This window comes from Lynx rufus, unplaced genomic scaffold, assembly GCF_022079265.1.
Source record: "Lynx rufus isolate CCGP_SWC_20201006 ecotype Redwood Valley unplaced genomic scaffold, mLynRuf1.p SCAF_13, whole genome shotgun sequence".
Lineage (NCBI taxonomy): Eukaryota > Metazoa > Chordata > Mammalia > Carnivora > Felidae > Lynx > Lynx rufus.
The window spans coordinates 19525328-19547092 of record NW_025814827.1 but is presented as its reverse complement, the minus strand read 5'-3'; the positions used below and the strand labels follow the sequence as shown (position 1 = coordinate 19547092).

The window sequence follows — 21765 nt, the reverse complement described above, 5'->3', positions numbered from 1 at the left end:
ATCCAGAATCTTTACATTTTACCTATGTTGTCAAATTTATCGGCATATAATTTTTTTTGTTATTCCTTTATTGTCCTTTGAATAACTAGAGAATTTATATTGATGTTCTTCCCACATTCTCATAGATTTCTTTTTCTCCTTATTCTTGATATTGGTAATTTGTATCATCTTTTCTTGATCAGCCTTACTAGAACCTTACTAAATTGGTTTTTATTTATTTTTCCTCAGTTTTCTCTTTTATTGATTTCTATTTATTATTTCCTTCTCTCTCTTTAATTGGGTTCAATTTGTTCTTTTTCTAGTTACTTAAAATGGGAACAGAATCTGTTGATTTGAACCCTTTCTTTTCTAATATAAGCATTTAACATTGTAAATTTTCTTCTATGCATTCTTTTAGCTACAAATTTTGATTTGTCATTTTTTCATTTTCATTCTATTCACATACTGTCTAATTTTCCTTTTGATTTTTTTTACTTATGAGTTATTTAGAAGCTTGTTGTTTCATTTACAAATATTTGGTAATTTTTCCAGATACTTTTTTTACTGATTTCTAATTTAATTCATGGTGGACATATAATGAATTTGTTTTTGTTTTTGTTTATTTAAGTTTTTTATTTTAATTCAGTTAGAGTTAACATACAAGGTTATATTAGTTAAAGGTAAACAATATACTGATTGAACAATTTTAAACATTTTCTGTACTCACATATCTGATAAACGTATTCTTAATCCCCATCACCTATTTCACCCATTGCCCTACTCACCTCTCTGTTAACCATCAGTTCTCTATAGTTCACTCTTAGTTTGTCTCTCTCTTTCATTCTCTCTTTCTCTCTTATGCTCATTTATTTTGTTTTTTAAATTCCACATATGAGTGAGATCATAAGGTATTTGTTTCTCTGACTTATTTCACTTAGCATTATATTCTCTAGCTCCATCCATGGTGTTGCAAATGGCAAGAGTTCATTCTTTTTGTGGCTTAATAATACTCCATTGTGTATATGCACTGCTTCTTTATCCTTTCATCTGTTGATGGACACTTGAGCTGCTTACCTATTTGATTATTTTAAATAACCAGAGGGATGCATATATATCTTTTTGAATTATTCTTTTCATGTTCTTTGGGTAAATATTGAGTAGTGGAGCTACTGGATCATATGGTATTTCTATCTTGAAATTGTTGAGGAACCTCCATACTGTTTTCCAGAGAGGCTGCACCTGCTTGCATTCCCACCAACAGTGCATTGAGGGTTCCTTTTTCTCCACATCCTCACCAACACTTGTTGTTTCTTGTGTTTTTGATTTTAGCCATTCTGGCATGTATGAGGTGATACCTCTTGTGGTTTGATTTGCATTTTCCTGATGATGAGTGATGTTGAGCATCTTTTCATGTCTTTTGGCCATCTGTATGTCTTTGAAGAAATGTCTATTCATGTCTTTGGCCCATTTTTGGATTATTTGGTTTTGGGTGTTGAGTTGTAGAAGTTCTTTATATATTTTGGATATTAACCCTTTATAGGATAGGCCATTTGCAAATACTTTCTCCCATTCAGTAGGTTGCATTTTAGTTTTGTTCATTGTTTACTTCACTGTGCTGAAGCTTTTTATTTTGATGTGATCCTAATAGTTATTTTTTTAAGTTTTATTTCCCTTTCCTCAGGAGACATCTCTAGAAAAAATGTTGCTATAGCTGATGTCACAGGAATCACTGCTGCTCTTCTAGGTTTTTTTTTTATCGTTTCAGGTCTCATGTTTAATCCATTTTGAATTTATTTTTGTGTATGGTGTAAGAAAGTGGTCCAGTTTCGTTCTTTCACATGTAGCTGTCCAGTTTTTCCAACTCCATTTGTTAAAGACACTTTTTCCCATTGCATATTCTTTCCTCCTTAGTTGAGGATTAATTGACCATGTAATTGTGGGTTTATTGGGGGCTCTATATTCTGTTCTATTCATCTGTTTTGTGCCAGTACCATACTGTTTTGATTACTTGAGCTTTGTAATATGACTTGAAGACTGGAATTGTAATACTTCCCTCTAGTTTTGTTTCTCTTTTTCAGGATTGTTTTGGCTACTTGGGGTCTTTTATGGTTCCATACAAATTTTAGGATTGTTTATTCTAGTTCTGTGAAAAGTGCTGTTGGTATTTTGATAGGGATTGAATTTAATCTGTAGATTCCTTGGTAGTATGGACATTTTAACAGTATTCGTTCTCCCATTTCATGAGCATGTTTATTATGTCTTTCCATTTCTTTGTGTCATGTTCAATTTTTTCATCAGTGTTTCATAGTTTTCAGAGTACAAGTTTTTTACCTCTTCGGTTAGGTTTATTCCTAGGTATTTTATTATTTTTGGTGCAACTGTAATGGGATTCCTTGCTTAATTTCTCTTTGTGCTGTTTCATTATTAGTGTATAAAAATGGAAGAGATTTCTATATGTTGGTTTTGTATCCCTCAACTTAACTCATTTATCAGTGCTAGTAATTTTCTGGCAAACTTTTTAGGGTTTCCTATATAGAGTATCATGTCATCTGCACATAGTGAAAGTTTTACTTCTTCCTTACCAATTTGGATGCCTTTTATTTCTTTTTGTTGTCTGATTGCTGTGGCTAGGACTTCTAGTTCTATGGTGAATAAAAGTGATGAGAGTGGACCTCCTTGTGTTACTTAGGGGAAAAGCTCTCAGTTTTTCACCACTGAGTAGGATATATGCTGTGGGATTTCAATATAAGGTATTTATTATGTTTAGTTATGTTCCCTCTAAACCTAATTCGTTGAGTTTTTTGTTTTTATCATGAAGCATGTTGTACTTTGTCAAATGCTTTTTGGAAACGATCATATGGTTTGTATCCTGTTAGTGATGTGCTCTATCATGTTGATAGATTTATGAATATTAAACCACCCTTGAATCCCAGGAATAAATCCCACTTGATCATGATGAATTTTTTTTTTTAATGTATTACTGGATTCAGTTTGCTAACATTGTGATGAGGAGTTTTGCATCTGTGTTCATCAGAGATATTGGCCTGTAGTTCTTTGTGTTTGTGGGTGTGTGTGTGTGTCTGTGGTGGTTTTATCTAGTGTTGGTATCAGAGTAATACTAATCCCATAGAATGAATTTGGAAGTTTTTCTTCCTATTATGTTTGTTGGAATAGTTTGAGGAGACTAGATATTAACTCTTCTTTAAATGTTTGATAGAATTTGGGGCACCTGGGTGGCTCAGTCAGTTAAGCATCTGGCTCTCAATTTCAGCTTAGGTGATGATCTCATGATTTGTGGGATCAAGCCCTGCATCAGGCTTCATGCTGACCATGGAGCCTTCTTGGGATTCCATCTCAACATAAATTAATAAAGATTAAAAAATAAAATATGTTCGATAGAATTTGCCTGAGAAGCTGTCTGGTTCTGGACTTTTGTTTGTTGGAAGTTTTTTGACTAGTTCAATTTCATTGCTGGTAATCATTCTGTTCAAATTTTCTATTTCTTTCAGTTTTGGTAGGTTATTTGTTTCTAGGAATTTATCCATTTCTTCTAGGTTGTCCAATTTGTTGGCATATAGTTTCTCATAATACTCTCTTAAAATTCTTTATATGGTGTTGGTTGTCATTTTTCCTTCCATTTATGATTTTCTTTGAGTCCTCTTTTTTTTTTTTTTTTTTTTTTTTTTTGATGGGTCTCCCTGGAGGTTTATCAATCTTGTTGATCTTTTCAAAGAACCAGCTCCTGGTGTCATTGATCTGTTCTATAATTTTTATAGTCTCTATATCATTTATTTCTGCTGTAACATTTGTTATTTTCTTCTTTTGGTTTTGTGTTTTGTTTGGTCTTTTTTTTTCTAGTTCCTTTAGGTGTAAGGTTAGGTTGTTTATTTAAGACTTTTTATGTTTGTTGAGATAGGCCTGTATTTATGTAAACTTCCCTTTTAGAAACACTTCTGCTATATCCCAAAGAGTTTGTACTGTTGTGTTTTCATTTTCATTTGTTTACATGTAATTTTTTATTTCTTCTTTGATACCTTGGTTGACCCATTCATTTTTTAGTAGCCTATTATTTAACCTCTAGATATTTGTGTTCTTTCCAGATTTTCTCTTGTGATTGATTTCTAGTTTCATAGCACTGTGGTCAGAAAAGATGTATGGTGTGACTTTGATCTTTTAAATTCTGTTGAGACTTGTTTTGTGCCCTAATATGTGGTCTGTTCTGGAGAATGTTCCATGTGTGCTTGAAAAGAAAGTGTATTCTGCTATTTTAGGATGTTTTGAATGTATCTGTTAAGTCCACTTAGTCTCCTGTGTCATTCAAAGCCACTATTTCTTTGTTGATTTTTTGTTTAGATGACCTGTCCATTGATGTAAGTGGGATGTTAAAGTCCCCTACTATTATTGTGTTAGTATTGATTAGTTCCCTTATGTTTGTCTTTAACTGTTTTATGGATCTGGGTTCTTCCATGGTAGGTGTACAAATATTTTCAATTATTGTATCTTCTTCTTGGATTGTCCCCTTTATTATATATAGTGTTCTTTGCTTTATGTTACAGTGTTTTAAGTCTATTTTGTCTAAGTACTGCTATCCCAGCTTTCTTTTGACATCCATTTACAAAATAAATATTTCTCTATCCCCTTACTTTCAATCTGCAGGTATTTTTAGGTCTAAAATGAGTCTCTTATAGGCAGCATATAGATGGATTTTGTTTTTATCCACTTTGTCATCCTGTGTTTCCATTGGAGTATTTAGTCCATTTACATTCAAAGTAATTATTGATAGGTATGTATTTATTGTCATTTTGTTACTTGTTTTGTAGGATTTTTTTTGTAGTTTTTCTCTGACTTTTGTCTTGCTCTCTTTCATGGTTTGCTGATTTTCTTTAGTGATATACTTGGATTCCTTTCTCTTTATTCTTTGCATATTTTTTTACTGTTTTTTGATTTATGGTTATCATTAGGTGTATATATAACATCTTCTACCTTTATCATAGTCTTATGAAGCTGATGGTTGCTTAAGAAAGAGAGGGAGAGAGAGAGAACCCCAAGCAGGCTCTGCAATGTCAGCACAGAGCCTGACCTAGGGCTCGAACCCTTGAACCATGAGATCATGACCTGAGCCAAAATCGAGTTGGCTGCTTAACTGACTGCTATGAACATGAGTGTACAATTACTCTTTTTAAGACCCTGGTTTCAGTTTTCTTGGGTATATATCCAGATGTGGAATTGCTGGATCATATGGCAAATACTTGTTAATTTTTCAGGAAACAACCATACTGCTTTTCCACAGGAGCTGTCTCATTTTACATCCTCACCAATGGTGCATGAGGATTCTAGTTTCTCTGTATTTTCACCAGCAGTTATTTTTTTGTGGTTTTGGTTTTATTTTTTTTATAGTAGTCATCCTAATATTTATTAGGGGGTTATTTCTCATTGTGGCTTTGATTTACATTTCCCTAATGATTAGTAACACTGACCACCTCTTTTGTGCTTGCTAGACATATGTATATCTTTTTTTGGAGAAATGTCTACAAAATAGGCAAGGACTTGAATTGGTTGACTGTGCTCTGTTACTGACTTGTAGGAATTCTTTACATATTCTGGATATTAATTCCTTGGCAGATATATGATTTGCAGAGATTTGCCATTCACTCTGTTGATTTTGTCCTTTAATGTAGTGTTTTTTAAAATTTTTTTGTGGTTGCTTGTACTTTTGGCATCCTAAGAAATCACAACTGAATCCAATATCATGTACCATGTCCCCTGTGTTTTCTTCTAATAGTTTAATAATTTTAGGGTTTACATTTAGGTCTTTAACCAAACTTGAGTTAATTTTTGTAGATAGTATGATATAGAGGTACAGGCTCATTATTTTGCTTGGAGATACCAAGTTTCCAAGGACAGTGTGTTAAAGAGGATGTCCGTTCCCAGGGAATGGTCTTGGCACTCTTGTCAATATAATTATTTGTCCTTATGTGTTTATTTCTGGGCATTCTGTTCCATTGGTCTATGTCTTTTATGAAGGTATCACATTGCTTTGATCACTGTAGCTTTGTAATAAGTTTTGAAATCCAGAAGTATGAGACCTCCAACTTTGTTATTCATTTCAGGATTGTTTGACTATTTATATCCTTTTGAGATTCCATATGAATATTAGGATGGATATTTCCATTTCTGTAAAAAAACACAGTTGGGATTTTGATAGAGATGACATTGAATCTATAAATGTCTTTTGGGTAGTATTGGCATCATAAAAATATTAAGTCTTTCCAATCCACAAACACAGAATATCTGTCCATTTATTTGGATTTAAATACTTTCAGCAGTTTTCAAGTTTTCAGTGTAAAAGTCTTTCATCTTGGTTATGTTTATTCCTAAGTATTGTATTCTTTTGAATACAATGGTTATTGTATGGTTACAATACAATGGTTATTGTACAATGGTTATTTCTTTTTAGGAATATTCATTGTTAGTATATAAAACATAACTGATTTTGTGTATTGATTCTGTAACTTGCAGCTTTACCAAATGAATTTATTCTTAATAGTTTTCTTGTAGAATCTTTAGGGTTTTCCACATACATGTGTTATCTGTGAACAGGAATAATGTTTCTTCTTCTTCTTTTTTTTAATTTGGATGCCTTTTATTATTTTTCTTCCCTGGATTCTCTGACCAAGACTTCCAGTACTATGTTGGATAAAGTGGCAAAAGCAGGTATCCTTGTCTTGTTCTTGATAATGGAGTAAAAGCTTCTGGTCTTTTACCACTGAGTATATTAGCTGTGGGCTTTTCATGTGGGGCTTTTATTATGTTGAAGTAGGCTCATTGTTCCTTGTCTGTTTCATGTTTTTTAACATGAAAGCGTGTTTAATCTTCTCAAATCCTTTTTTGACATCATTCAAGAGGATTGTGTGTTTCTTTCATTGTGTTAATGTGAAGTGTTACATTGATTGATTTTCATTATGTTGAACCATCCTTGCTTCCAGGAATATATCCCCCTTGGTCATTCTGTACAGTCCTTTTCATGTACTGTGGAATTGTGTGCTATTATTTTGTTGAGGATTTTCACGTAAGTATTTGTGAGGGATATAGGTCTGTGGTTTTTTTGTTGTATTTTTGTCTGGCTTTGGTATTAGGCTGATGCTGTCTTCATAGAATGAGTTTGGAAGTGTTTTGTTCTCTTCAGTTTGGGTAAAGAATTTAAAGATGGTTCATGTTCTTTTTTTTTTAATATTTGGTAGAATTCACCAGTGAAGCCATCTAGTTCAGGGATTTCCTTGTTAAAAGGTTTTTGAATAGGGATTTCCTTATTAAAAGGTTTTTGAATACTCCTTCAATCTCCTAACTAGGTACAGATTTATTTGGATTTCCTGAACTGATTTCGTATTTATCATTCAGTTTTAGTAGATTGGGAATGTCTAGGAATTTGTTTCATCTAGGTTATCCAATTTATTGGTGTACCACTGTTCATAGTATTCTCTTATCTTCTGTATTTCTGGGATATCAGTTGTAATGTCTACTCTCCCATTTATTTAAAATCTTCCAAAAATAATAAATAAATAAATAATAAAATCTCCCAAAATGGGGGCACCTGGGTGGCTCAGTTGGTTAAACGTCTTCACCTAGGTCATGATCTCACGGTTTGTGAGTTTGAGCTCATGTTGGGCTCTGTGCTGACAGCTCAGAACCTGAAGCTTGCTTCTGATTCTGTTTCCCTTGCTTTCTGCCCCTCCCCCACTTGCACTCTCTTGTAAACGTTAAAAAAAATTTAAAAAATAAAATCTTCCAAAATGGCTTTGTTTCTGTCAAATCAGTTGCAATATCTCCTTTTTCATTTTTGTTATTATTATTTTTTTGAGAGTGAGCAAATATGAGCAGGGGAGGGGCAGAGGGAGAGAGAGAAGTTTAAGTAGACTCCATGCCCAGTGCAGGGCCCAATGTGGGACTTGATCTCCCAAGCATGAGATCATGACCTGAGCCGAAATCATGAGTCACTTAATAGACTGAGCCACCCAGGTGATTCCTGCTTTCATTTCTGATGTTAGTTGAGTCATTGTGTTTTGTTTCGTTTTTTTAGTCTAGGTAAAGGTTTGTCAATTTTATTGATCTTAACAAAGAATGAACTCCTGGTTTCATGGATTTTTCTCTACTGTTTTTTTATTCTCTATTTCATTTATCTCTGCTCTAAGCTTTATTTTCTATTTTCAACTAGCTTTGGGTTTAGTTCTCTAGTTATAGTGAGATTGTTGATTTGAGATATCTTCTTTTTTAATGTAAGCATTTATAGCTATACATTTCATTTTCCCCTTAGCACTGCTCTCACTGCATCCTGTAACTTTTGTTATATTGGGTTTTCATCGTCATTTATCTGAAGATATTTTTCTAATTTCTCTTGTGATTTCTTCTTTGACCCATTGGTTGTTTAAAAGTATGTTAATTCCCACGTATTTATGGATTTTCCATTTTCCTTCTGCTATTGATTTCTAGTTTCATTTCACTGTGAACAGGAAAGACACTTTGGTTTCAATCTTTTAAAATTTCCTAAGACTTGTTTGTGGCCTAAAATGGTCTATTTTGGAGAATGTTTCATGTGCACTTAAGAAAAATATATATTCTGCTTTTCTTGGGTGTAATGTTCTAATATGTCTTTTGGGTCCAGTTGGTCTTTAGGGTTGTTCAAGTACTGTTCTTATTGCTCTTCTTTCTGGTTCTATCCATTATTGTAAGTGGGGTATTGAAGTCTACTGTAACTGTAGAGCGGTTCTTTTTCTCCCACCAATTCTGTCCATGTTTGCTTCATATATTTAGGAACTCATGTTGGGTGCATATATAATTGTTATAGCTCCTTGGTGAATTGAGCCTTTTATTATTATATAATGGCCTTTTTTTGGTCTCTCGTACCTGTTTTGACTAAAAGTCTATTTTGTCTGGTATTATTGTAGCTACCTCCATCCTCTTGTGGTTACCATTTGCATGGATTATCTTTTTCCATCCTTTCATTTTCAATCTGTGTATGTCCTTAGATCTAAAGTGAGTCTTTTGTAGACAGTATATACTTGATCTTGTTTTTTAAATCCAATCTATGGGGACTTTAATTCACTTACATTTCAAGTTATTAGTGATGGGGAAGAAATTCCTGCTACCATTTTGAATTATTTTCTATATGTCTTAAAGCTCTTTTTGTCATTTAAACGTCTTAATTTCCTAGGAGTCTCAGCCCTGCTGCTTCTCAGGGCCTTAGGTGTTGTATTAAATTCCTCTGCCCATAATTTCTTGCCCTTAGGCATTCATGGTTCTGCAGACCCCCAGTAGCCCTCAGGTGTAGCACTTCCCATCAGTGCTCTGAGTCAGGCAAGACAGTCCCTCAAGCAATCCTCAGACAAGTCAGAACATCACAAGTAAGTTCCACTCTTTTTTCCATGAATTTAGAGGCTTCTTTTTTCCACTAGGCCAGGAGAATAAGGGGGAAGGGGTGAGCATAAAGGCCATAAAGTTTCCTATCATTTTGAATGTGACTTTTTGTTGGTTAGGTGTTTGGTTGTTACTGCTGCTTAATTGGCTTCTAGAGTTCTCATGTTACATTGGGGAGTATATTGTATCTTCAGTGTTTCTCTGTGTATTTGTTGGGGGGAGAAGGGTCTGGAGCTTCCTAATCTTGGTGATATCACTGTCAATTATCTTTTACAGAGATTTATTTTGAAAGAAAAAGTCTAATATTCTATTATTTCTGGTACTTTTTTATGTGTATGTAGATTCAGATTTCCTTCTGGTATCATTGTCCTTTTGCATGAAAGACTTCCTTTAATATTTCTTTAAGATCTTCCTATACTTAAATAAATTCTACTGACCTGTCTTAAAGCTCACAGATATTTTTTCTGCACTGTCCAACTTGCTGCAGAGCTCATTCAGGTAATTTTTGCCAAGATTACAAACTCTGCCTTCTCAGACCACTGGCTGAATTCTCTGCCCAGCTCTCTAGACCACAGCTCTTGCCTTTCATGTTGCCTTTCCTAGAGGTCTCACTCTGCACGTGGGCTATCTAGGTATCTGCCAAGGATTTGAGGGAATTTTGAGGGCTCTTTTCTTTCCAGGATTTGCCACCTGGAAATTTCTACCACCCTGGCAACTCTGCTCTTTCATTCCTCAGCCCAGTAAAACTACTTTTTCCTTGAGGTCTATCTCCTGTGAACCCATTAAGTGGAAAGTGCTCTCAGAAGCCAGTTGAATATGGACCTCAGTCAGTTTATTTCCCTTTTTTCAAGGATATCATCTCCACTTTCTGCTTACTATTGATTACTCATCTGTGCCTTCAAATATGTTATTGTTACCCTCAGAAGAGTTTGGTCCATTTTAAGTTACTCTGCCACTACTGGAATTAGAACTGAATTATATTTAAAATGCTTAAAATGTATGAGTTATCAAAGTCAGTTTTTCAGTAATGCAAAGAAGATTTACAAAAATTTTATATTTTAAAGGTAGTTATCACAAAGTGACTATAGTTTTTATAATTTGAAGACTATATGGGATTTGTTTTTCCTTGTGCAGGATATAGCCAATGAAGACCGCAAAAAAATTGAAGCATTAAAGTCTGAAAACAAGAAGCTAGAAAAACAAAAAGGAGAATTAATGATAGGGTTCAAGAAGCAGTTAAAATTAATTGATGTTTTAAAAAGGCAGAAGGTGAGTCTATTCTAAAAAAACAGTTAAATTGTAGATATTTTTAGATGTATTTGATATGCTTAGGTACAAAATTTTACCTATAGAACATACATAATAAGATTTCTACATAACATGTCATCCAAGCAAATGGATATTTTCAGGCAGATAAATTAGTAATGTGGAAAATGGGACTGGTAAATACAGTATGGGTACTCCCTAATGACAGAAAGTATATACAAGAGTATAATATACTATTATCTTATTGGATTGGTTTGCCTCTTTAAACACGGAAGAGTGAAAATGGATTCCAAATCACTCTTCCCTTCTCTACACATGAATTACCTGGTGGTGAGAAGATTCGAAGCCATGGCTCTGCCACTTTCCCTTTTTGCAAAGGTTACGTATTAAAATACTACTGAAGTGTTCTCTCAACAGGTTGATTCAGTAACCACCATGGACAAATAGGCTTTTACAGGCTGACCCTTGAATGTAATTATTTCAAATATGTTTATTGGAATTAGAGTACACATTCCAACAGAGCTTATCATTTGATAGCATATTTATATACACATTTTTATCAACTGCATGTTGTCTTGTGGTCTACTCTTAATGCTAAAACAATATTGATTTGTTACAAACACAGATGCATATTGAAGCTGCCAAGATGCTGTCTTTCACCGAAGAGGAATTTATGAAGGCACTTGAATGGGGAAATTGATAAGTGACCTACTTTAATTAGTCTGTATAACTGACTGTGTGCCCCATATACATTTTATTTAAAGTTTTAATGATTTATTTTTACTCTCTATAAATAATTAAGATATTTGATAATGAAATCAAAGCAATTGCAACAAATTCCCTGTTTAGATTTGGGGTGGATACAAAATTGATAGGTGATTATTAGAAAATTGTGAGCCACTTGCCCTTTTATATAAAGTATTTTATGCTCTGGTGATTTAGCTCTAGTTAATAAAAACAGTACTAGCACATAAACTGTCATTTAAGTTCTTATTGACAATAAAGCACTTTGAAATTCCTCACTCCTTATTCTTTTCCCTTATAGTAGAAAGAAAAAGATACTTTCCCTAAACACAAATACCAAGCTCTGAGCAGGAGGAGTAGTATGGAAAAGTTAGTCTCCTGGGTTTGGCTGTATTGTATTTATATAAAGGAAATGTTGTAATGTGGTGTGTAACTCAGCTCTTCAAATTATCAGTACAAGAACAAGAATTTGACTAATAGCAATTAATTTTATAGATAAAAAATATTCTGCAATTTAATTTTATCAGAAAACAAATATTTTCTTATAGATAATTGTTTACAAATGATGAAATACAGAGTTGCTTTAGAAAATCCAAATAGATTATGGATTCTGTCACTGACCTGTGAAACAAAAGTCACACTGACATCTAGTGGTGAAAACAAAACAATCCAGGTTTTACCAAATCTTGATGGTATCACTTCTCTTCACAAATTTCCCTCCTTTTCTGATATACTTTTCTAAACTCTTCACCAAGCATATCGATATCATCCTCCTTTTTAAATACTCCCTACAGGAAAAAATATTTTGTGAGTTACTTCAAATGCCAGAATATTTAACTAAATGCTTCTAAGACTAACATATAGACTACAAAAATTTGTAAAGTTATCTCCAAGATAATGAAATCTATTTCATAGGTTTACAAATAATATCACTAGTCTCTGAAAATTATGACTCTATGTATAATGAAATCTTTGACCTGATTTCCTGATTTATTTATCAGCTCCAGTATAGGAATTTGTAATAGGAATCTGGAATTCTATTTTACTACCTCAAGTACCACTGCTTGGATTGGCTGAATGAGAATTTCATAAGGTATGAGAGCAGTCAGAATTAAGAGACTGAGCTTTGCTAGATTCATGCCTGGGATTGGCTCTCACCTCCATTCTATGATCAGCAAACATTGTCTTGTAGGAAAGACTCCAGATTTGGAGTTACATGCCCTTTAAGCAAGCCCTTTGAAATTCTTGGTGCTTTTATATAGTACACAATAAAAGGCTCTTAAATATTTACTTATGTAATTGAAAGGAGCTAAAGAATAATTTAGGTCATTTAGGGCCATTAGGACCTAAAAGATTAAAATCATTTTGGCAGAACAGGTTTGTTAGACTCTCCCTATCTCCACATTTATTTCCTTTTAAAAGTATCTAAACTGAGATTCTCCAGAATTTATAGTCTAATTTTTTTGAAATGAATTTCTTATAGCTTTTGTCAGTATATCATTTCATATTCATTAATCCAATCAGCCAATTAGACTATAACATCCTGTGGACAAGCAATAATTACTCAGATATTTCCCTTTCTCTTTCCTTAGCACTGGACTGAACCCAAAATAAGCACTTTATTCTTCCAATGGAATAAAATATCAAATGACATTTCTATTTGAAGGTTGTAAATTTTATTTACATGAGTCCAGATGTTTATGGGGCTTAGGAAAATCCATTGTTACTTCATTTATAGTCAGAATGTATCCCACTTATACATGAAAATCTGTTACCTTCTGGAAGTACTTTTAAAAATAGATTACTTAGTACCTACTTATAACCTCCCATTATACAGCAGCTCTGTCTCGGACTCGGTTCAAGCATGTGTCTGTTATCAGTGTTACCAATTACAAGAGTTTCCTGTACAAAAAGTATCACGGTTGCTTTAGGGTAGTTTAGTTTTAGACTTCCTACACCCAAAGGGAAAAAGAACTTCTAAAATTTAAATTCAGTAAATCTGGCTCCTACTTTAAGAATGTGCCAAGATTTGGGGCACCTGGGTGGCTCAGTCAGTTAAGCTTCTGACTTTAGCTCAAGTCATGCTCTCACAGTCCATGAGTTCAAGCACCAAGTCAGGCTCTGTGCAGACAGCTCAGAGCCTGGAGCCTGCTTCAGATTCTGTGTCTCCTTTCTCTCTGACTCTTTGCTGCTTGTACTCTCTCTCTCAAAAATAAATAAACATTAAGAAAAAAAAAAAAAAAGAATGTGCCAAGACCAACTCTAATTTTAGAGACAGATGTTCAATGACTGCCTCCGATCCTACTGCTGCTTTGTAACAGCCACAAGTAAGTGAAACCCAGGCCCTCTGTTTTTTTCCCCATTATTAGAGTTTAGGAAGATTATACCTTGAATTAAATCTCACTTACTTTAGGAAGATATCCTAGTAATTTTGTAGCATGTTCTTTGAGAAGTTTTAGTCTTTCTTCTTCAATAATTGCATTAATACATCCTTGTCGTCTTTGCTGCAACTGCCATTCTTCCAGTTCACGTTGCTGGAAATGTAAATGAAATTTTATTGTCACAGAATACATTAATCTTTTAAGAAGTCATCAAATAAAGCCATCTTGCAGTGGATTAGATAAAATTGAACTATTTTTTACACTACAGAAAATATTATGTCGTTTATATATCTTTTATATTTATTATATGTACACAAATCTCTATTTTTTACAGTCACTATTCCCTTAAGGATACAAAAAAAAAAGGCATGGCTGGGATTTTAGGGAGGCAAGTATATATCTTCAGGACAGTATCTTCATCACCAAGGAAAAAATGTACAAAGAAGGGACTTCCTAATTAATTCAAATATTTATGTAATGTTTACCGTATGCCAATTGCTGAAGGCAGCTTTCAGTGTAAAACAAAACCAAAAACTGGATGAAACAGAATAGGGATATCTAAAAGATAAATATTTCCATGTATGTTAAAAATTTTAAGAGCCCATATGAAGCACAGGAGTAGCAGCAAGAGTTCTAACAGGAGAACCAGTGTTTCTCAGGCAACAGTTCTGAATGCTCTCATGTAACCGCACCAAAATTCTGTGCCACATGCTATGGAAGAGATGGCCAGCTTTAAAAGTTTTAGGGCTTAAAAGAACTCTTACAGCGTTGTATCCAAATAATCTATTGGAAAGGGAAGGGTGCTAAAGGCAGGCCACTGAAGTAGTGATGAATTCCTACATAGAATTAAAGTAGTATTAATGTTGAGCTGGTCTGTGCAATAAATAGTTTCCTAGGGTCACAATTTCTTCAAAACTCTTCATAGTTACCAAATAAAGAAGGATGCTAGGACACAGCCATATCCAATGCCACTTAAGCCTTTAATGGCTTCTAATGAGACTATTTCGTCTACTATGATATTACCTTATTTGCATTACAGAATCAGAAGCAGCACTGGTAGCTGAGAAAAGACTTACACTCTCTACCCATCTTGTTATTGAATCAAAGTGTTGAGTGGCTCTTACTTATTTTCTAAGATGATATAAAGTTATAGAATCTGCCATGGAATTGTTATACCTGAATTTGTTTTGAGACTATATTTCTAAGGCTCCCTTATAATCATGTGTGGTCACAACAAGACTTGGTTTCTGCCAATGGACTATAAGCAAAAGTGTCATATGGCAGATTCCAGGAATCAATCGTATACACCCACTTTGTCTCTCTTCAACTCTTCCATCTGCTACTTGAAACATGAAGGGTGAAGATCCAATTTAGACCATGAAGATAAAGGCTATAGGCTACAGAAGCCACAGCGAAATGCTAGGATGACCCTGGTTCCTGAAGGCTGAATACAGCCTCCATTCCAGCCCTGAATTCCCTTAGACTTTTATGTGAGAATAGTAAACTACTATGCCACTATTAATTTGATACTCTGTACCTGCAGCCAAACCTAATCCTAACTGATCTGTTCTTTATAAAAAGGAGATGCAAAAAAAATTCTGAAACGTTGTGAGGAAAGGTCAGTTGTTAGATTTTTGTCCAATGATGTACGGTCTCTAGTTGGGGTAGAATACAAGATTTCTCTACTTGGGATGTGGTAAACACATTAAATATTTATCCTAATAAACACTTTCATAGTAAATTAGGCTAAATAGAAAGTATGAAACCAATTTGTCCATTTAGACAAACTCAATAGAGCTGGTATTAGGTAACTCTTTCCTGGGTAGTTTTATATTTTGTCTTACTAACCATATGATTTTTTTAGAGGTAGACAGAATTGTAGTTACCTATTTAGGAATATATCTGAAATCTAAAAAAACAGAGTTAGAGCCTTATAGGATTAGTGTGTTCCATGATCATGAAAATCCACCCTTGCTCTTGGGCAAGAAAAATGTGACCCAATCTCAGACACTTTTAGCACACAGCTTTATATTAGGAATATTTACATTAGAAAAAATTAAAATAAAGACATAAATTGTAGAAATATCTATGCTTTAGGTGGTTTTATGTGATTTCCATTTATAGTTGCCTTGCTAACTTTTCTAGGAGCTTTCTAATTAGCTCTGTAAGCCATGAGATGGGACGGTCTATCACTGTTTCTACCTCTTTCTACGCAAGGAGTATTCAAAACCTTCTGATCATTTCAAAAGTCTTCTAATTTTCATCCTCCTTGACTGCTCTGCTTGTCTGACACTGTTGATCACCCTCCTTGATTCAACAAACATTTATTATTCACCACTTGTCAAGCAAAATGCTAGGTGCTTAAAGGTTAACCCTTAAAGGTTAGAGTAGATCATGACTGATTTATATCAAAGATAAGGAATTGGGATTTTATGCTGTAGGAATCCACTTAGGTTTAAGTACGAGGAGGACATAATGAATTTTTTAAGCCCATTATAACTAGTAGCAGATGGACTAGTCATATGGAGACCAGTAGATAACAATTTCAGTAGTCCACAGGAATGGTATTAAATGTCTGGACTAAGTTATTAAGAAACTGGATTTAAGACTTACTACTGAAATGAAGTCAATGGAATTTGGTGGCTGACTAAAAATTATTAGATAGGAATGGGGAAAAGTCCAGGATGATTTCAAAGTCATAGACCTGGGTAACTGACTGAATATGCTGTCTTTAACCAAGATTCAGGCTACAGAAACTGTAAAAAGTTTGTGTGGAATGTTCACTTTTGGAAACTAAATTCTAAGGCACCTACAAGATTTCCAACTACGTCATTTAGACAGCTAGAAATATGGCATCAGAACAAAAGCATGAAATGAATAAGAATAGAAGAGACCTAAAAATTGAACTCCAAGTATCCCCCCCCCCCCCACCTCCCCACTTCATCGAGCAGACAAAAAAAAGAGCTGACCTTGCTTGGTTTTCTGTGACTACAACCATCCAGATTCTCTTGCCTTTCTGACCATCTCTTGGTCTTGTCATTGTTTTTTTCCTCCTCCTTCTACTCCTAAATAAGAATGTTGGCTGACACTCCATCATTGGCCCTCTGATTGTTTCTCATTGTAATATATTCTTGGAATCTCTGTGTGCTAATTAATGCCAGATATGTATGTTTAGGAAAACTTGACCTAAGCTTTGCTCCTCTGAGTCAAGTGCCTTCAAGATATTTTCAATTTGTATTTCTATTTCAAGCCCAACATGATATAAACTGAAGTAATTCTCTTTTTTCTCTGACTCAAAACATAACAGCACTTGGTATTCTTTGAGTTTCTCCTAGTTGAAACCTTGGAGTTATTTTGACTCCTTCCTCCAGTCTACCCTATATGATCCACCAACAAAACAAAACAAGACAAAACAAAACATACCAGTCTCATATTCCTTTAAAAATATTTAAACTCTTCCTTTCTTGCTTCTTCCATGCTTTGTTAACCTATTCTAGGTCCTCATCACCTCACTCTTGAATCACTACATTCTCTTCTTCCTAAGACCATGTTGTGATCACCAATTTCCTATTGTATCATGTCTAAACTCCTCTGCCTATCACTCAAGTTTCTCATTGTGGGTAATTCCATATGCTGCCAACTTAGAATAGCCTTCTTCTGCTTTTATTCATCTTTTATATATTTCCAGGAAAACCCACATAGTTATGCCATAAATGCACAGTTGACCCATGAACAACACAGGTTTGACCTGCGTGGGTCCACTTACCTGCAGATTTTTTTCAGTAATATAATATGGTACCATAAAGATATTTTCTCTTATGATTTTCTTAATAAGATTGTTTTCTCTAGCTACTTTATTATATGAATATAGTTTATAATATGTATATAAAATGTGTGCTAATTGACTTTTTTAAAATAAGATAATCTTTTTTATTTTTTTATTTTACAGAGAGAACACAAGCTGGGGAGAGGGACAGAGTGGGGGAGAGGGAGTGGGAGAGAGAGAGAGAGAGAGAGAGAGAGAATATCTTAAGCAAGGCTCCATGCACAGCACAGAGCCCAATGTGGGACTCAGTGCCACAACCCTAGGATCATGATGTGAGCTGAAATCAAGAGTCAGATGCTCAGACTGAGCCACCCAGGCACCCCATGTGCCAGTTGACTCTTCATGTTATCAGGAAGGCTTCTGGTCATCAGGAGGCCATTAGTTAAGTTTTGGAGGAGTCAAAAATTTTATGTGGATTTTTGACTGGGGTGGGGGTTGGGGGAGGTGTCAGCACCCTTACTTATCCCCTGTGTTGTTCATGGGTCAACTGTATTGTTCATGGTAAATTATAACTACCAAATTCTATAAATGTACACTGTACATTTAAGAAATGTATTCTCAGTATAATTTTATATATAATTGAGTGTTTTGGGAATCTATACCCCATTTTTTGTACTACACTAGAAAGTACAAAAATTAACTTGTATTTATTTTGGTTCTCTCACCAATACTCAGCAGAATGCCTAGCAGATCAGTATCTATTGATTACAAGAATATCCTGAGATTTCTTTCTGCCTATCCATACTGGAAAAGATCATCATTAGGATATCAATTAACTTAATTCCAGCTCTGCCACTTACTTGCTATAAAACCCCGACCTACATAACTCATAGAGTTGAAAGGTTAAAGTTATTTGCTTGAAATGAGCTTAGAATAGTTGAATGACATATGTAAAAGCTCAGTAAATGTTGTTACACTACAACTTATATTAATTATTTTAAAATATTTACCCTATGCCTAATCTGTACTCTTCATATTTAGAGCGTTTATCTTTACAAAGCACTTATACATTATCTTATTTGGTTCTTTTTTTAAAAAATTTTTTTAATATTTATTTTTGAAGGAAAGAGAGACACAGTGTGAGTGGGGGAGGGGCAGAGAGAGAGGGAGACACAGAATCTGAAGCAGGCTCCAGGCTCTGAGCTGTCAGCACAGAGCCTGACGCAGGGCTCGAAATCACGAACCATGAGATCATGACCTGAGCCCAAGTCGGACGCTTAACCGACTGAACCACCCAGGCGCCCCTCTTATTTGGTTCTTAAAACACAACAATCTAGTGTGGTAGATTAAGTATTATTTCAGTTTTATAAATCAAACATAAAATAGATAAATCAATTTGTCCAAAGGCACAAACCTAGTTCCATCTCCAACTCTTAAATCCATATTTCCAACTAAGAAATCAACCCCTGGGGCCTCAATCAATGTGGACAAAATGGAATTATATACCCCCTTGAAATCTATTTTTCTTTGTTTTCTTTAGGACATCACCCACTCACTCACTGAAGATGGAAGCAATAGTATTATTTAGTGGTAGTAGAAGGCATAATCCTGCTCTCACCTCTCCAGACCCAGCTAACTGGTCAGCAAGCCCCATCAAGTCTATCTCCCTAACATCTCTCACATGGCCCCCTTCTCTATTTGCACAGGCTTTCCCCACCTATCATGGACTGATGGTAGTAATGTCCTAACTGATCTCCCTGTCTCTGGTCTCACTCCAGGCAGTACCCCCAGTACCACTACTCAAGTCATCTTTCCAAGTGCAGATCTTATCAGATAGCTTTCTTAATTCTTCAGTGGGTTCCCCTGGATAAAGACCACCTTCCTTAAAATAGCATCCAGGGCACTCATGATCTGTGCCCTGTCTACCACACCAAGATGCCCATACCTGTATAATTATTGTCACGTGTACCTGACATATCTTTACAATGATTGTTTTTATATATTTTCTTTAACCAAGACGATAAAATAAAATCATAGATATCATAGACTTAGCTGTACATATGTTCTCAACACCAAACGGTGTCTAGCACATAGAAAGCATCAATAAATACATTCTAGATGCATAAATAAATGGTCAGAAAATGTCTATGCCATGTGACTAGTTAGCAGATATCTAACATCACCTGGCACATAAAAGGGTCTCAGTTAAATACTGAGTGGATGAATAGATGAGCTGACTACTGTTCAGTGATAACAAAAATGAACACTTTTTCTTACTTTGTCTGCAAGGAACTGGTTGCGACGCTCTTCGATAAGCTTTTCCACAGCCCTCCTGTGTTCTAGCTGCTTCATTCTTTGCTTCTGAGCATTCATCAGTTCTATTCGATCATCCTCAGCAAGCTTAGCTAGCGTAGCTTTTCTAAAGGTCTCCTCTTCCTCTTTTGCAGCCTGGAGTACTAGTTCCTTGAGGGCCATTTGTTCTAGAAAATCTTGTTTCAACTCCTTTTGCTTTCTTAATTTCTCTTCTGCTTCCTCCTAAACAACAATCCGTATAAACATTGATTCAGTAACTGTTTCTTTACAACAGATTTATAAAGAAATGATGGATAGAGTTTGGTTAAGTGCAGTGTTACAATATGAAATAAAGCCTGAAAAATTAAGCCTTTTCAAGATAACACTTTCCCTCACCCTGTTAACACTAGTTGGATAAAGGACACGTTACTTTGGATTGCCTTCTTTTATTTTTAAATTTTAATTTGTATCTATTTTGAAAGGAGCTGACATAAAAACTTTTTTGCATAACTGAGATCATTAAATCTGTGGTCTGTGAAATTTGTACCCACAAAGAATCATTCTAAAATCTTGCCTGAAATTATGATTCAAATTACTGGGAAATATTTTTCAGAATAATAATCTACAAGTGACAATCACAAGTTTTTCAGGACAATTCAAATTTACTTGGAGCAGTTCAAATCTTTTCCTACAAGCTTTAATTTTCCTAACATTATGAAAAATTTCAAACATAACTGGAAAATAGAAGTTTACAGTGATCACTCATCTACCTAACACCTAGGTACTATCATAACATTTTACTATTTTTGCTTTATCATCTATCCAATTAGGACTGATACAATTCCTTCTCAACTGTAACCAGCCTTGCCTAATTCAAACACAATTTCCAGGAGGTAAGCCATATCCTCAAGGCAATCAAAATATTGCCTTAATAACAGCCGTTTGGTCAGGTTTCTTACAGGTAACAGAAGCTATAAGGGATTTACTATAGGCCAGCAGGTGGTATGAGAGAACTTCCAGGATGGCCAAGGACCCAGCCACTGTCTTGGTTACCATCTGTCTTCGGTAGAGTTAACCATCATGGCTCAAAGTTACCATGATGGTAACTCTACCAAAACTACTCCCAAAGACCCAGTCTTCTACATGTCACTATGACCTCATTTTGCCCACTTCTATCTTCACACCTTGAGGTTGAGAGTAACTTGGAAGATAACCTAGGTCCTATGAAGAATTCTAGCTAAAAGAAATGTGGTTTTAACTTTATAGCTTTTATAACAAAGTAAGACAAAAAAGTATAGGAGTGGATTTTAAGCCACCCAATCTGGAATATCAGCTGTTTGTTCCACCTATTTGTTAATTATCTTGAATGTTCCACTTCTTTTTCTTCACTTACCTCTATCTAATCTGTTCAAAACCTACCTCCTCCAGAAAGTCACTCTAATTCATACATCTCTCTCTTTTGGGCCTCTGATACCATTTATTTTTCCCATCATTAATTTTACTTCAGATACATGCATTATCTCCTCACTAAAAATAAATTCCTAGAGGGTATATTATTTCTTATTATTTTATTTATCTTATATATTATTTTTCTTTGGGATGCTGGGCACAGTGTTTTTATGATATTATAGTTTGTGTTCATCTCTATGTATTATATATAGAAGTCAGAAGGCTCACTGAAGGCAGATATTGTCTCAGCTTTGAATTCCTCCAGAGTTTATCCTAATACCTTGCACACAAAAAATACACATAGAACCAAATGAACTGTTGACATTTCCTGGCATCCATCTCCCATACAAATTTTAGTTTAATCCAATCAACGGTAAAGACATCTGGCTAAAAATCAGGGAAATGTTAGCAAAACAAAACAAAACAAAACAAAACACCATTCACTGTATTTTTTTTCAACTAGAAAAATGTCCCTAT

At 34.6% G+C, this 21765-nt stretch overlaps 2 protein-coding genes across 2 annotated transcripts in view; one reads left to right on the top strand and one right to left on the bottom strand.

The window, feature by feature from the left end:
* TEX9 (testis expressed 9) overlaps positions 1 to 11356 on the top strand; it is a 159549-nt gene extending 148193 nt beyond the window's left edge. Inside the window, 2 exon segments of the mRNA XM_047074653.1 lie at positions 10525 to 10659; positions 11282 to 11356. Coding sequence (XP_046930609.1) covers positions 10525 to 10659; positions 11282 to 11356 — 210 coding nt within the window.
* A 560-nt stretch (positions 11357 to 11916) lies between these two features.
* The window catches only part of MNS1 (meiosis specific nuclear structural 1), a 29395-nt gene continuing 19546 nt past the window's right edge, over positions 11917 to 21765 (bottom strand). Inside the window, exons 7-9 of the mRNA XM_047074444.1 lie at positions 19825 to 20082; positions 13809 to 13934; positions 11917 to 12188 (exon numbers count right to left, since the gene is read on the bottom strand). Of these exons, the coding sequence (XP_046930400.1) occupies positions 12096 to 12188; positions 13809 to 13934; positions 19825 to 20082 (477 nt within the window). The 3' untranslated portion in view covers positions 11917 to 12095. The remainder of the gene's footprint in view (positions 12189 to 13808; positions 13935 to 19824; positions 20083 to 21765) is intronic.